At 39.6% G+C, this 17,172-nt stretch overlaps 1 protein-coding gene across 3 annotated transcripts in view; it reads left to right on the top strand.

The window, feature by feature from the left end:
• Nucleotides 1-17,172, top strand: part of PCNT (pericentrin) — a 176,577-nt gene that overhangs the window by 102,254 nt on the left and 57,151 nt on the right. For all 3 annotated transcript variants that reach the window (XM_034786560.1, XM_034786559.1, XM_034786561.1), the window contains 9 exons: nucleotides 46-207; nucleotides 2,843-3,403; nucleotides 5,416-5,518; nucleotides 8,713-8,867; nucleotides 13,795-13,989; nucleotides 14,076-14,249; nucleotides 14,953-15,148; nucleotides 15,891-16,113; nucleotides 16,983-17,133. In XM_034786560.1, coding sequence (XP_034642451.1) covers nucleotides 46-207; nucleotides 2,843-3,403; nucleotides 5,416-5,518; nucleotides 8,713-8,867; nucleotides 13,795-13,989; nucleotides 14,076-14,249; nucleotides 14,953-15,148; nucleotides 15,891-16,113; nucleotides 16,983-17,133 — 1,920 coding nt within the window. The remainder of the gene's footprint in view (nucleotides 1-45; nucleotides 208-2,842; nucleotides 3,404-5,415; nucleotides 5,519-8,712; nucleotides 8,868-13,794; nucleotides 13,990-14,075; nucleotides 14,250-14,952; nucleotides 15,149-15,890; nucleotides 16,114-16,982; nucleotides 17,134-17,172) is intronic.

Here is a 17,172-nt window from a genome sequence, read left to right as displayed (position 1 = left end):
CTCACTTTTTAAAAGAGCAGACAACAATTGTTTTTTCTTTTACAGATTCTAGTACAGTTAGAGGCAACAAACACTTCAGAAAATCATAAAGATCTAATCACAAAGATGACATTGCATCAGGAAGAACTAAAGTCTGAATTAGCCTGTGTGAAAAAGGAATTAGAATTAAGAGAAGAACAGACTGGGAAAATACTGAAGGACATAAAGGTATGTTGGAATAGTAATGGGGTGAAAGGGACGGAGAGCTAATTTGGCACATTTTTCATCATTGCCAATTTTCTCCGATGGTTAATATTAAAGTGGTTTCAAAGAGAATCGTTGAGTCTTGGTTATTAAAGCAAAGGCGTCAGATAGAAATAAGATCCAAATGTCAGTGTTGGAAGTGAGATCTGTAGAATCTCAGATCATAAAGGCTGAAGTACTGTTCATATGTCCACAAGTTGTCTGTAGTCTTCATGTTAATGCTTTTTGTATATTATTTTATATATCCTTTAGTACTTTATTCATAATTGTAGTATTTTTAAAAGCTACTATTATAAATATAGAAGGCTAGAAAGATGATGGGTCAGATTCAGTATGACACTAGAAGATTCAGTTCTACTGGCTCAGGAAGCTGTTGAGAAATCATCCAGTAGGTTACTAGCCAGAATACTTAACTTCCTTGCCATTGCTTGACGTACATGTACTGTGTGTTCATGTGGTTGGTAAGAGGTGTGTAAGGGTCTGGGGATGGCTGACATGTTATACGCTGCTATGCATGTGTTCTCTGTGGGCTACTGCAGAACTAAAATTTGGGGGCAAGGTTGGTGGGTCTACCAATATGTGGATTCACCAGTTTCTGCCACTATGTGGATGGAAGTGTCATAGACACTACTGTAGCCAAGAGGCTAGATTGGGAGTTACAGAGCAGCCTGTGGGGTAGCATTGCTTCCAAACCTCAGAGGAACTCCACTGTGCACAGACTGGCTGTGCACTTGGGTGAGGATTTGAGCCTCAGGGCAGTTTCATGATAGGAGCAGCGAATCATAAAAACTAGGACTAGAAGGGGCATCAAGAAGTCATCAAGTGCAGCCTGCTGTGCTGGGGCAGGACCAAGTACACTTAGACCATCCCTGATAGGTTTTTGTCCAACCTGTTCTTAAAAACCTCCAATGTTGGCGCTTCCAAAACCTCCCTTGGAAGTCTGTTGCAGAATTTAATTACTCTTATAGTTTAAAAAGTTTTTTCTAATATTTAACCTAAATCTCCCTTGCTGCAGATTAAGCTGATTACTTCTTGTCCTACCTTCAGTGGACATGAACAATTAATCACCATCCGAATGTCATGTAGGATTGTGTCAAAAGCCTTACTAAAATCAAGACCTATCATGTTTACTGCTTCTTCCCATCCACTAGGCCAGGAACCATGTCAAAGAAGGAAATTAAGTTGATTTGGCATGATTTGTTCTTGACAGATCCATGCCGGCTATTTCTTATGACCCTGTTACCCTCTAGCGGCTTACGAATTGATTGTTTTATAATTTGTTCCAGTATCTTTCCAGGTATCAAAGTTAGGTTGACAGGTCTGTAATTCCCCGGGTCCTCTTTGTTTCCTTTTTTTAAAGTTAGATACGAAGTTTGCCCTTGTCCAGTCCTCTGGGATCTCATCTGTCCTTCATGAATTTTCCAAGATAATTCTAATGGTGCCAAGAGTGCTTCAGCTAGCTCCTTAAGTACCCTAGGATGAATTTCATGAGGCTGTGCCAGCTTGAATACATCTTAATGTATTTAAATATTCCTTAACCTGTTCCTGCCGTATTTTGGCTTGTAATCCTTCTGCCTCGTTGTTAATATTAATTGTGTTGAGTATCTGATCACCATTAATCTTTTTATTGAAGGCTGAAGCAAAACAGTAATTAAACACCTCAGCTTTCTTGATGTCATCAGTTATTAGCTCTCCTTCCCCGCTAAGTGGAGGACCTTCACTTTCCTTGGTCACTCTCTTGCTTGTAATGTATTTAAAGACCCTCTTCATACTGCCTTTTATGTCCCTTGCTAGGTGTAACTTATTTTGTGCCTTACCTTTTCTGGTTTTGTCCCTATATGCTTGTTCTGTTCTTTCATAAACCTTTTTAGCAATTTGTGTTTAGAAGAGCAGCCGTGTTAGTCTCTATCCGCAAAAAGAACAGGAGTACTTGTTAGTCTCTAAGGTGCCACAAGTACTCCTGCTCTTTTTGTGTTTAGAAAGAGAACCCTGCATTCGTTAACTTTCCTAATGTCAAATAAATGTAATCTTCACAACTACAAGGGATCAATTTAATTTTTTTTAATGAATAGTTCAGTTCTGTAGAAGTGAATGGGAAACTCCCTTCTCTCCAGCAAAAGCCCTGCTTCAGTGGAGATGTCACATATACCAGTGGTAATGTGTTTTGATGTCTCTGTTTAAAAATAAAACAATAAAAAAACAGAAAACAACTTGGCCAGCTACTTTTCACTATACCAGTGAAACCCAAAAGGGAAGTAATTTAAAAAATTTACATCAACAGTTTCCTTTACACATTGCTGTTGTGTAGTGTACTAATATAATCTATATTAAATGTTTTTGTTTTACTACAGTAACTATTCTGAAGAGTTAGATGCATTAATTTATCTTGGCTTGAAGGTAAAAGAAAGGCCAAACTGGCATGAGAAAGTATGTTGAATTATTTCTGAATTCTTGAAATCATAGCTAGGATTAATAACAAATTTGATATTTCATTTTAAAAGAATCTTCTCAGAAGCTGAATATTTTTTGCACTTTTGGGAACTTTTATTTGAATTCAGGAAACAGAAAATTGATGGGTATGTGTGTTGTTTCACTCTAGGAGAAAGATGCAGCTATAGTTGACTTGAAGACTCACAGCAGAAATCTAAAAACTCAGATTAAGCAACTACAAGAGACACTCCTGACTCAGGAAGCAGAGATGACAGACAAGGCCAGAGAGCTGCAAGATCTGAAAAAACACTGTCAGCAAATCTTGGAATTTCATCAAACTCCAGACTCTATGAAATGCAAGTTGAACAACCTTTCACAAAACACAGAGCATGATAAAGAGACACCCAAGGACTTTAAATGTTTAGTCATGCATATGACTTCATGGGACTCACCTGAGATTGTGAGAAAGCAGGAGACAAGCATAGAACTTCAACCAAGTCTTCACTTAACACCCTTCTCAGAAGTTGATAGTGTACACAGCACAGACTTTGAAATGAAGGACAACAAATCATCTGTCATACAAGGAGACACCCCTGGACTGTTGGGATATCAAAGTCTGTATGCTAATACCAATGAGGAAGCAGTGGCCAGACTAGATTTAAAGTCTCCAGCTTTCTCTGAAAGTACCTACTCTATCGCTGAGTACCAAAATATGGAAAAAAGGATTCGGGTAATTATCAGGGTTTTTTAAAAATATTAAATGTAAGATCCTTCCTTCCCCTCCCTCTACCAATAAGTTTTTATTGCTGGGTCATGTGCTCTGTGTGTTACCATGGAAACTAATGTTGGTAAATATACATCAAGAAGCATAAATACTGTGTCATAGCAATCATCTTTTATTTGTTCATCTCCTGGTTGGAGACAGTGAAGCATACATTAGGCTGTATTGAAACATCATTTTATCACTGCTCTCTCTCTGTAAGTGAAATTAGTTCTCTGAAAACTAAATTGAACTGTAAGCCCCTCAAGGTAGACTTTCTTTCGACTTGACTGTAGATTGGTGCTGTAATATAAATAATGGTAATAGAGTGTGGGTTTTATTTTGGAACTTCATAGTATCCTGGCAGCTTCAGAAAGTTCACAGAGATGGGATTCGGTGTGTTAGGCCTAACAGTTCAAAAGTGAAGGCCACAATAAAGAATGTGACTGTTGGGATGAAATTCTTCTTGTAATTAATGGCACTCAAAGAAGTGTTTACCTGTTGTCATGGGAGTCTTTAACTTACTGCAACAATTGTCTGCATGTGACTGTTTTTACTCAGTTTTTAAAAGATAGGTTTTGTTTGAGGAGTCTCTTCCCAAATTACCATGGTAATTGATTCTTTTAAAGGCAGTATTATTTATATGATAGTGGTGCCAGCAGTGTTCTAGGCTCTGTGCAATTGCATTAAAAGACAAAGACTCTGCTCTAAATAGCTTATATATTACCTGCTATATGTATTCATGCTTTCTTCTTGGAGGAGAGGTTATAATTATGTATCTACTGAGTTGTAATGTACAGAGTCTATTGGAAACTGTAGTGTGATATTGATAAACGTATACTTCCCTCCCACCACTCGGTGCAGTGAAATCTCATCATAGACCCAGCCCTCAATATGAGACAACCTATCACAGCCTCAGCTGCGAGTACTGCAGGAAGTTGCCTTTGGTAGAGTTTATAATTCATTATTGATAATATTACAGTAATGCCTAAAGGCTCCAATATAGATTATGGTAGGCATGCTGTACATGCACTGTCCTGAAGTGCTTATAATCTAAATAGACAAGGCAGGTCAGGCAAAGGGTGGCAGAAAAGAAATATTATTCCCATTTTGCAGATGAGGAGTTGAAATACAGAAAGCCTGATCCAATGTCTATTCAAATGAGTTTTTAATAAAGATTTAGTACTTAACTAAATGTACAGTAATTGAATGGTAATTACACAGCAGAACATACCTTTTTGCCAGCAGAAAAATAACAGTTTTTCTTTAAATTAAAGTTTAAAATTTGGTGAATCCTGCAACAGTTCCAAAGACTTTAAATGTGAAATTTCAGTTAAACATTTTACAATTTCACTCATGAGATTGTCTTAGGAGTGGAGTAGAGTAGCCCTGCCATTATCTGGCCCCTGGCAGAAAGATTGTAGAACTTGCCTTGCTCTAATTGTGTTCACATAGTGAGCAGGATTTCACTAGGGACTGATCACATCTCAGCTAATGCCCCTACTGAGTGTCATCAGAGATGATTTTTTTCAGTCACTTATAATTTCTATCATATCCTCTCTGTCTCACAAAAAGAAAGCATTTTGTTCAACATTTTGTGTAACAGGAGAGTAAAAATATCTTTTTAATATTATAGTTTCCCCAGTTCTCCCATAACTGAAAGGTAGATGAAGGGTTTCCCCCCAAATCCCCCAAAAATTCACATGTTGGCTGTGACCAAGCATAGAAAACTTCAGCCTAAAGGGAAATTTTTACGACCATTAGAAATAAGTGAAAATGGGCGGGAGAAGCTTCCAAAGGAACTCTGTACGTAGCCTTAACTATGGCATTTACCACCATGAATGCAATAACTAATTTGACGTTTTGTAATAACTTAATCATTTAGTGGTGGTTTTAAATAGTAAGGAGGGTGCAACTGGATCCATTAGGGCCAGAAATGACTCCTGATTCTGATTCATGTTGTGTATATACATTTTTAACAGGTGAGAGATGTTGACGACTTCACTTTAACGCCATCTGATTCACAAGATGACCTACGATCAACAATGTCTGGTCTAGAGGGGGCAAGTGATGGATATGTCAGCAGTGAGTCTTAATTTCTATTAGTTAATGCATAACTCATTTTGGTTGTATGATAACTTCAGTAAGTGAGACCCAAAATCTTTGAGGTGAAGAAAATAACCTACTTCAGATATTGTCACTGTGTTTAGAAAAGAAGTTGAATACTGAATTAATGAACAATGTCTTGGTATCTTCCCATGTCGTCTTACCTTGTCTATGCTAGAAAGAGGTCAGGGTGTTTTAGCTAGTCAGAATCTAATCATGACCTTTTCCCTAGCATAGATGCAAGTTAACACTTTTTTCACTTTGATTCAGTTGGTTGAGACATATCCCGGGTTGATCTCAACTAGCTAAATTGAGGAAGAGGATGTGAAATTGCATTTATGGTAGGGAAAAGGTCATGATTAGGTTGGAGCTGGCTAATACACCCTGACCCAATCTTCAAACTCTCTTCTAATCTAGAAACACCCTGAATGAAACTTACATTTGATAGTTGGTTCTCCCAGACTGAAATATTTAAAATCATTTGTAGTAGTTTTGGGTTCTCAATGACTTACTTATACCAGTAAAGCAGGGGTTCCCAAACTTGGTTCGCTCAATCACAGCCACTGAGAGCTGCAAGTGGCCATGCCTGTGGACGCTCAGGTAAACAAGCGTCTCGTGGCCCACCAGGGGCTTACGCTGAACAAGCCGCGAAACAAGTTTGGGAACCCCTGCAGTAAAGCTTAGGGGCTTACCTATGTAAGTGTGAAAGGGGATACATTTTTATGAATTTGCCAGGGTGACAGTTACATTTTAAAGCCGAAACCTAACAACTTAGGTTTGCCAGTTGGATAAGTGTTAATAGAATAACCCCTTTTTATTGAATCCAGGGAGTGTTAGCATACTAGTTTTACTGGTGGGTTCTTTTCAGATCAGCTTTTAACTTGCACAGTATTTTTTCCAATCAAGACACTAGCTTATTCTTAACAAAACAACAATTTATGAATTCACTCAAAACCACATTAGTATACAATCAACAGTTCACCACTGAAGTGCAGACAACAAGCAGTGTTCTAGCTGTGTATGACAACCACGATAGTTTTGCAAGCCGTTATCACAGTTGAGTCTCAGAAGTTGTTATATCAAGGAATGATGCAAATTACCAAGATTTCTTATTACATTTACTTATGATCATCAATTCGCCCTTCCTAACACATGTATCGCACTTCTGAGGAAGCCCGTGTCTTTTTAGGTGCTTTTAGCGGGAGGTCATCACTCTGACTGGATTGGTCCAAAAGGGACAAGTTTAGAATATTAAAAGCAATTGCTTAAAGGTATTGTTTTCAATATCTTCTAGGCCAATTTGCTTGGACTTATAAAGGAGTTAAGATCTAAACTATGGGTACCTGAGGTCTCATTAGCGAGTCTGTGCTCAGAAAGATAACCTTCGGTTATTTTTATTATAGAAGGGGAAACACAATCTTTAAAATGAAATCTCACCACTTCTTATCCTGTTAACCCTGCGATGGGGGAGAGTTCTTTCCGCATGGCTGATCCAGGTGTCAGTCATACTTAGGATTCTGCAGCTTCTTGTTGGGTCCAGTCAACCCTCTTGAATGCATGATGACTTCAGTTTATGTACCATAGTGTCATATCTTGTTGGAGGGGTCCACCCTCTGATTCCTGTTGGACATGTGTCAAGTGCATACTCAGATTTCAGCTCGCAGAAGGGATCTCCACTGCAATATAAACCCAGGGTTACTAGAACTCAAGTTGGTAGACCCTGGGGTTTGTTAACCTAGGGCTTGAGTGTATACTCTTAATTTGTAACTCCAGGTTAGGAATTTTTGAACCCGGGTCCCAACCTGGAGCTCCAGCATCTACACTCCATTATGCATGCAGAAGTCCAGCCACCCATATTCCAAACTTCCTAGCATCCTCCCAAAATGTGGCCACTTTAACCCTATGTTCATGGTGCAGTTGGAAAAAACGGGACTTTCCAGAGGACAAAGAAAGTTGGTCCGTAGGGCTTGAACCCTGGGTCATGACTTGACTCAGGCTTGGACTATCCACACCTGGATGGAAGGGAGGTTAGGCTAAAGCTGGAGTGTGAACCCTGGGCTTATGTTGCAGTGTAGACATATTCTTAGTTTCTCTATTGCTTCCATTGGTATCCAGTTGATGATTTTGATGTACCACAAATTTCTTTAATCCGATCTTTTTCTTATCGGAGGCTTTTTACATTTGATTCATTTCAAGGATTATATTTCATTGTTAGACCCTACTATTAATTGGGATTCCCCCCTTTTAAGCAATTTCTCTTAATATTCCAAAGTTATACCCTGGTTTTTATATCTTTCATCATTCCTTCTGCCTTGAGTCAAACAATTAATACTTTTAGAATACAACTATTATTTACAGTGAAAACCAACAAAATCCTTTATCTTCTAAATTTGGAGGATATACTCCATATATTCTTTGATTGTGCATAAGCATTTCACATTATTTATGACTTAAAATAGAACAAGAGATATCATCCACATACTGAAGTATGTAGATTTGACTCACAAGGCAAGCAAATGTGCACTTCTATTTTGGGGAGAAGGACAGATTATTCGTGGTATATTTGATTTACAAGGAAAACCATGTATAGTTTGTAATTTGGGGTAAAGACATGTGGTTTGGATTTCTTGGGGTAACCGGCAGTTTGCCCAATTTGACCTTCAGTCTTACAGCCAGTCATATCTAGTTTGCTTAATTTGCTGGTATCCCACTCACAATGTGCAGTGGGCCACTTTGCGTAGTAAAGCAGGATGGTTTCTTGGAGGTCTGTTTAGAGGGTTTTAGCCATATGCAAATTATGAGAGATTCTTGCCTAGAGGATTAACAATACTCTTACTTAGCCATTTTTATTTCTATTTTTGGAGAGAGAAACTCCTGACTTTGGCTGATCTGTAGGTTCCTTAGACAAAGTATCTCACGTGATGCAAACCATTTTCTTATCTTCTTAGGTGGATTCTGTTTTGGGATAAACAGAAGTGGACAGCTTTTCTAATTATTGAGAGCCAGAAGGAATGTGTAGTTATTAATCATTCAAGGCATATCTCTTCTATAGAACCTTACAACTGCATCTCTAACTTTTGACTGTGGAATCTACTCTTTTGTGTCCACTGCTTTTATGGTTGCACTACAACACGTTTGTTTAATCTGTAATACTATTTTGTGTCTGTTTTCAGATCCCAGTTCAGATTTGGCAGCTAAACTGAATCAGGAGCTAGAAACAACTGAACACCTGGATGCTAGTTTCATGGCTTATCTGCAATACTGTGGAATATTTCAAGATGCCATGGACCCAGTGAAAGAAAAAGAAACTATTTCACCACAACTGAAGGTAATATGTGGAGGAAAGCCAGTGTACTAGGAATTGGTTGTGGTCTTTCACCTTAAACCAGAACACTAGGAAATATAAATTATGTAAAGCAGTTAGCTATAAGTCAATTGCTCAGTTCATTACCCCATATATGTTCATTAATCATTTACCTCTTGAGCTGGCTGCAGTAAGGTCGTTGTCCTCCTCCTCCCCATCTTTCTCCTTCCCCTGGCTCTCTCTAGGAGGAGGTCTACTGCTTTTTGTCTTGCCTTTCCATGGTGGCGTCACAGCTGCATTGACTGAAGTGGGGTGATGCCCCAACATGCTAGTCTGGTTTTGAGTCTCACATCCTGGTGGTACAAGTGTCAGCTGGTAGCAGTGGGGCATGGTTTGGTCTCAGATTCCAGAGAAAACTGGCTCACAGTATAAAGGTCTCCTTAGATTTAGTGTGGTGCTTTCTTGGCTGCTTTGCTATCCTGATGGGGAAACCCCATAGCAAAGTGTTGTACTGGGGCCCAGGGAGTGAAAACATCTCACAGATCCAGTTACTACCAAGGCAGGGGAAGGCTAGAGACAGGCTTGAGATAGCAAAATCTGCCTGTTGCTCTAAAAAAAAGGCAGAAATACAGCCAGAAATCTTCAGCAGGAAATATGCTAATTGATGACCATTTTCATTGTTGGAGGCATTAAAAATGAAGCTACATGCCACTAGGGAGGACAGCAAATTCCACTCTCTGGATGCCTGAGTCTTGGCTTTCTACCTACAGAAGATAAAACCCTTCAGAAAATCCCCAAAACCATTTGTCTCCTTTACCAAACGTACGAGAGGTGAAAGCTGTCTCCTCACACAGACTAAGTGGATTTCAGGCTCCATCCTGCTTTTCTATGAATTGGCAGTGACCCTCCCCCATGCTCGAGCATAGCTCCGGTGGCCTCTGTAGCTTCACTGTGAGACATCCCTCTGCTAGAGGTCTGTAGAGCAACAACAGGAGGCTACATGTGTTCATTTGTGAGATGTTATGCCCTGGTGCAGGCTTTAACAGCAGATGCCTCCTTTGGCAGATCAGTCCTTCAATCAGTTTCTTGCACCCTCCTCCTTGATGAATACTTCTGGTGAGTCACCTCAAATGGAAAACACATAGGGACTATCACTCAAAGGAAGAATGGTTACTTACCTTGTACAGTAACTGGAGTTCATCAAGACTGTGATTCCCTATCTGTATTCGACTAACTGCCCTCCTTGCCCTCTGCTTCAGATCCTTATCCTAAGATTATTTGTGATAGATGAGGAATTGGAGAGGCACTTGGTCCATTCTGCCCTGCTCCTTACACCTTTGGCTGGGAGGCCAAGGAGGAAAAGGGCACATCTAACACTGCTAATGAAAAATCTTCCAGTCTCAGGCACATGGAGTCCATTGCACCTCAAGTGGAATTCACATAGGGACTACACATCTCAGACTTCAGTTACTATACAAGGGAAGTAGATTTCCCTTTCTCAAACAGAGGAAGTAGGTTATATGGAGCACGCTATTGCCCACAGGCTCTCATGAAGCTAACTCACTGGATTGAAGTTTTGGTGTTTAAATACTGTCCTATATATAGATAGATAGATATATAGAGAGAGAGTGGGATTTCACCACAAGTCCAATGTTCTGCTTCTGTGCCTGAAAAGCAGTTCACTGTACTTCTCTCTTTCTAATCCACTTTGGGGTAGGCCTCAGACCTGGCAGTCTGTTCCACCCTCCCCCTCCTAGCAGATCAAAGATTGATCAACCTCAGCTGGGGACTCAGGGAATAGGCAAGGATGTCTTGCCATCTATGGTTATGTCCTTGGACCTGTTCAGAAGAGAGACTCACAGCTGCAGGAGCTTTTGTTGGTTTCTCAGTGGTAGTGGCATGGACCCACCGGAGGAGCTAGAGATTTAGATGCGTGTATTAATTGTTTTAAATATTTATGCTTTTGAATTGCTTATATTAATGTTCCAAAAGTAAGTTGCAACTACAAATATCTCTATATCCAGGGTAGGATATTTCTAATTAAAATAACCTATAAAAGGATTTATTTTAAATTTCAAATGACCTTCCCTGGAATGAGACAAGGAAACATCTGTACATCATATAATAGTTTGGAGGCAGGGAATTCATATTGAGAAAGATGTTTCAGCATGATAATTACACCGGAAATAATTACCGGTGTTCGGCTTGTTAAGGCTGTAAATGTTTTGGGGATGCTGTTTTTGTGTAATCTGTTAAATTAAGTCGAGACCATCACATCTAGATTCATGACTCATTTCACTGGACTTCCTATTTAATGACAATAGGGGTTAATTGCATGACAACAGTTTTAATAATTTTTGGTTTATTGCCAGAAATTTCCGTTGTTGTATTTGAAATATTCGCAAAGTTTGTGCAGTTTTTCATCTCAATAACATAGGTACATAGCATGCATTGCAGCCAAATGCACTAGTTTAGGCCATTAATATCTGTCGAAGCTGTACTAAGAGTACAGTTGCTAGTGGGTAGGAGGGACATTCATGTTAGGTGTAGGCACTATGCTGCCTGAAAATTATTGGAAAGTTGGCTGTTGCTTGTCTTAGCTGGCCTAGGGACAAAGTCTGAACTCACAATAGAACTGTCAGCCAAGGAGTATTGGTTTGTTGAGACCAAGATCGCTATCTCCTGCAAGGAGGGACAGCATTCCTACCACCCACCCACAGGTTCTGCATGTCCCTACGCCATCTTGAGCAGCAGGTACAGGAATCCATGCAAAGCGTTTCGAACTCCCATGTAAGAGAGGTTTCAGGATTTGGACCTGTGTAGGTAGTTTAGCAACTGGATTGTAGTAGCAGAGTGCCCAAGACACCAAACTTTTTATAAATGTACTTGACAACTTTAATATGGTAACCAAGGGTTTGATATCTTCAAATTCTACTTAAGGAGAATGTGCATGCGCCGTGTGACTTTCACAAGGTTTATAATACCAGGCAGTATAAATTGGTGCTTGCAGGGTCTTTATTTGATAAATGTGTCAAACAGGGTGGATCTGTAACATTATGTAGAGATCATGTCTCAGATTTCTATATAACAAACTACTTGCCTTTACTTTCAGGGCCCTTATGACTAGCTATTGTGTGTCTCATATGCTATTGAGATATCTACTCCTGCCTCCATTCTACCTACAAAAAAGTTAACAATTGTTAGGCAGCTGGTGTGCTATGACCTCTGTCTTTCATGCAAACCGGCATTGTATCATTGTTCCCTTATGCCACCTTCGTCTAAATCCACCTGTTGTCTCTTGTTTTATACTTAGATTATAAGTTCTTTGGGACAGGCACGATTTTCTTGTCATGTGTTTGTACAGTGTCAGGTGCAGTGAGGTCTTGGTCCATGACTGGGCTTCTAGGTGCTACCACAATACCAACAATAGTACTTAAAATGTTGGCTGGGTGAATGGGGCTCTATAAAAAGATGCATCTCTAGCTTCTAAGAGGTTGAGTGGATGAGACAATATTGTCCTTGACTTCTGTCTAGAAACTAAAATTTAAGATAAGATATTGTATTGCTTTAATTCATACTTAGTTTTTTTCATGTAGGCATATATTTTACATGACAACTTAGTGTCTTTTTGCATATATTTAAAGAGGGTGAATATAAGAGAGCAAAATAAAGATTGATGTGAGAATCTTAACTTCTAATTTCCTTATCCCTAGGCCTTTGATGTTTTTAACTTCTATAACTTTTACATATTAATACTAATACAAATATATTCTTCTTTGAGTGATGGTCCCTAAGTGTATTCCACACGTGGGTGTGCATGCGTGCCATGCACTTGAATCTGGAATTATTTCTTAGCCGTGTCCAATGACCTGCACATTCGTGCGTTCCCCATCAAGGGTATAACACACAAACTGCACATCTCCCATGCTAACAGGGTCCTACACTCCCTCCAGGTCTGTCGTATGCTGGCTTTCTACTTTCACAAGACTCAATTGCTGAAGCTCTTCTTGGCCATTGCCAAATGGTCCAAGGGTCAAACCCTCTCCTCCCAATGAATCTCCAAATGAGTCTCAGTGTGCATCTGAGAATGCTACAACCAATCCGCCATACCCCCGCTTGATAGAGTTACCACTCACTTTATGTGAGCACAAGCTGCCATATCAGCCTCACTATCAGGTGTGTCTCGGCAAGACATCTGTCGTGCAGCCACCTGGCACTCCATCCACCCCTTCACAATGCACGATGTCATCGCACAAGTGGCAGCTACAGACACAGCAGTTGGCCAGGCTGTTCTGATGACTGCCCTTCAGTTGGCATCCCTGCACCCACCTCTGCTCTTATCACTGCTTGCGAGTCACTCACATGTAGAATACACATTGGGACCATCACTCGAAGAAGATGACGAGGAGGTTCCTTGCTTGTGTAAGTGGAGGTTCTTCGAAATGTGTGTCCCTAGCCATATCCCTATCCATATTTCACTACCCGCCCTCCATCCTCTCTGCTTCGACTACATTCTAGGACAATAAAAGAGAGATTGGAGAGGCGTCGACCCACACTATCTATAATACCCTTGGCTGGGAGCACGAGGGGACACCACGCACATGCTGGTTAATGGGCATTGGTGTATGGTGGTCATGTGCACCCATGTGTGGAATATACATAGGGACCACATATCTCAAAAAAAACCTCCAGTTACAGGTGAGTAATCTCCTCTTCTTAACTTACAATCTATATTATATTTTTTTCTGTTTCATCTCTTTGTATTTGTTTAAAGTTAATAGTGCAGACAGCTCCTTCTGCTAGAAAACACTCTGAATATAAGATCATGTTTTTATGTTTAAACTTAATTTACAGAAACATGAATTCCAAAATGTTTTCTGGATCTTTTAGCATTTTAGATTCTGTTGGTACTATAACATCAGTTTATACAAAATGTTTTGTCCCTTTTCAGTCTGTGCTGAAGATGGTGTACGAGGACAGCCGCAGAATACTGGCTTTGTCAGAACATCCCTTTCCTCTTAGTGATCAAAAAAGCATTCAGCAGTCTGCTGTAGCCGAGGGATGGCGAAAAGAAGGACTAACCTTGCTGGATGCAATACAGTCATTGAAGGATTACCTTAGCAAAGTGGAAGATAGAGGAGACAAGGTATCCAGGATAAAGTCTGTTGTACCTCCCTTAAAATACCTGGTTTTTTTTGTATAGATGCTAATACATTTACTCTATTCCTGTAGGAATCTTCAGATACTTGTTTTGACTGGCGAGGAGAACTTCTCCAGGCAGTTCAGAGTGTGCTAGAGAAGGAGCGGAACATGTTTCAAGTTGACTTGCAATCACACCTTTGCAATCCTGGTTCTGGGGATGAAGGTTCATTAGTGGAAAAACTGGAGCATATTGTGAAACGACAAGTAAGACCGCCTTGGAGAATTAACACTTACAGATCAGCCACTTTCTTTCCCTGGGTTTGGAGGCCATGTTTGTGGGCATAATGCATGAATGCTTCCTTCGTTTTTCAGTTTCATCTCTTATGTTCTGAAATCTAGTACTGCAATCTAAACAAGTTAAGAGCAATGGGTTTTTATACAGGCTTTGTTTTGGCTCCCATTTTTCTCTACATTTCATCGAGATCTACTGACTGTAGTGTTTATCAGCCAATCAGTTAGTCTTTAGGAGATTGTGATTGTGGGAAGGAGGTGCTTCACATGAAAGCAGACATCTACTCCTAGCTACACAAATGTTCCCTTGGCAAAATTCATAGCTGAATTAGTCCTGATGTGATTTTGGATAACTTCACGCTTATAGGTTAGCATCAGGCCAGAGAGTTTGCAATAACTATCACCCTATTAGGGAAACCAATAAAGTGCATTCTTTTATTTAATTAAATATTTGAGAGTTAATAAAATGGGGTATGAGTTTGATCATCTTAAATTACTTTTCTTCATTGTTTCAATAAAATTTGACCTACTATATAGGGGAGCATGACCTGTGGGAATCTCGGATTTATGTTGTGGGAAGAATTGCTTGGGAATTTAATATTACTTACAAGTTACTGTCTTTTTGTTTCCCCATTCCATCCCCCTAATGTCTGCAATGGGCTTGGTCTATTTTCAGGAAGAACAGCAGCAGATAGTTTTAGAGCACCTTCTGTCTTCTGATAGGAACAGCTTACTTTCCGAAATACAGGACCTTCGAGCTCAGCTACGAATAACACATCTTCAAAACCAGGAGAAGCTGCAGCAGCTACAAGAAACTCTTACGAATGCAGAGGATCGTGGGAGTAAACAAGAACACCAACTTCGGAGGAAAGGTAGCACCTAGGAAACACTTTCCATCTGCTCTTCCACTCTCACTCATACCAAAAAAAAAAAAAAAAAAAGAGGGAGGGGAGAGGGGGAAAGTGCAGTAAAAATGATGAGAAATGAATTCTGCCATCAGATATCATTTTGTGAACTCATTAGGGTTTCTTGTGGGGATGGGAGTGCAGATTGTCCAAATAGCAGTGGTTCAGAAAAGGCTGTATTTGAAAAGTTTAAAATAGAGGTGAATTATCTTTGGTTTATCTTAGGCAAAGATGAAGTTGGGGGCGACTTCGATGTCAAGGAATGTATGAAGGTAGAAAACTTAAGAATAGAGAGCAACAACTAGGGGTTTTCAGAAAAATCTCCATATTGGTGTGTCTTTCTGTGTATATTGGTAAATGGAAATGTTAATAAGTGGGTTATAAAAGCAGTAGATAAGTGGCTGCTTGCAATTATTGCTTTATCAAAATAGTTAAAAGCCAGAGAAGAACCAGTTCTCTGATGAACCAATCAAAGCCAAAACGAATGGGAAAGCTGAGTGAGAGACTAACAGTAGAACAGAAGTTGTATAATCCTTTCCATGTTTTTTATTTAAACTATGTTTGAAAAGTTGAGTTATTTATTAGCAGAGGATCAGGAAGAACAGTATAGCCATGGTCCACATATTTGTCTGTACTTTTAAACCCATATAATTGGGAACAGAGTTGTTAAATATATTATAATACAAATGGACTTTGTTTGTTTTCCCAGCTGAATTATTAGAATATAAACTTCAGCAGGAAAAAACCATAGCTAGTGACTTGCAGAACTCTCTAAGTGAGGAACAGGAGAGGGCCTCTGAGATGCATGAACTCCTGAAGCAGGAGCAATCTGCAGTATCGGACTTGAAATCAGAGCTTTATGAAAGCAAAGAAGAGAATGAAAGTCTACAAAAATCCCTGCAAAAGCTTCAGAGGGAAATAAACCAGCTTCGGTAAGGAGTACTTTTTTGAGAGCTACATTAACAATTTGTAGTGAACTTGTGTTGGTTAAATCCAGAAATGGATTGGAATCCTCTGACATGCAAGGGGAATGAAGAAACGGTAACTTCTGCCAATCTGTACAGAAGTAGAGTTTAATGAAATAATTTACTTTGAATGTTTACTGGCTGCTAATTTGTTGTTGATTTTTGCTCAGTGGTGCAAACTTGAAAATTTTACTGACAAGGTTGGGAGTTGCAGCTAATGATGCAATGTCTCTGCCCATACAATGTGTATCTTGGTGAGACTAGAATTCCTTCTAAGCCCTGACCTTGCTGGCCTACTACTTCCAGCTCTTATCCATTCCTTCCCCAATGACCCTAGTCTGTCTGTTAGAGCCAGGCAACTTCCCTTGGCAAAGTTAGTGGCCTGGTCATCATGGCTTGGGCCTGTTTTCTCTCTCCCCTGTAGTCCTAGTGCACACTAGTGGATTTTTTCCTCCCATATAGCACCGGGGTTCCTCTGCCACAAGGAAAGATAGCTTATCCTATTTATCAACAGCTGCTATAATTTCTAGTTATGCTGAGGATAGCTGACTGCTCCCTTTTCAGAAGTTAAAATAGGAAGGGGGTTAACTTTAAAGGCACAGCTAAAGAGCAAAAATTAAAAAGATAGAGACAGTAAGCCAACTAACAAAATTATAAAATGTATCCCACTTGTGTTGTGAGTGGAGTCGCAAAGTGACTTAATTGCTCCTGCTTCAATGGAAAGAAAGGTTAAAAAGACTGAAGAAAAGATTTCTTTCCAAAACAATAATATTTAAAAAGTTTTCCATTCTGAACTGAGCTAAAAGTGTTATTTGTAACTTTGCTGAATGTTGCAGTTCTGAACTGGAAAATAAAGAAAAAGATCTGACAGTTGCACTCCAAGACCTACAGAATGAACATTCGAAAGAAAAAGAGTTACGAAATATGTTTGAAGAACAACACCTTCAGCATAAGCTAAGAGAGGATGAAAAGACAAAAGCATTAGAGGTAACATTCTGCATGTTAATGAGCTCCTCAGAGCTAATC

Source organism: Trachemys scripta, chromosome 11 (genome assembly GCF_013100865.1).
Source record: "Trachemys scripta elegans isolate TJP31775 chromosome 11, CAS_Tse_1.0, whole genome shotgun sequence".
In the NCBI taxonomy this organism is placed as follows: domain Eukaryota; kingdom Metazoa; phylum Chordata; order Testudines; family Emydidae; genus Trachemys; species Trachemys scripta.
This window is presented reverse-complemented; position numbering and strand designations above follow the sequence as displayed.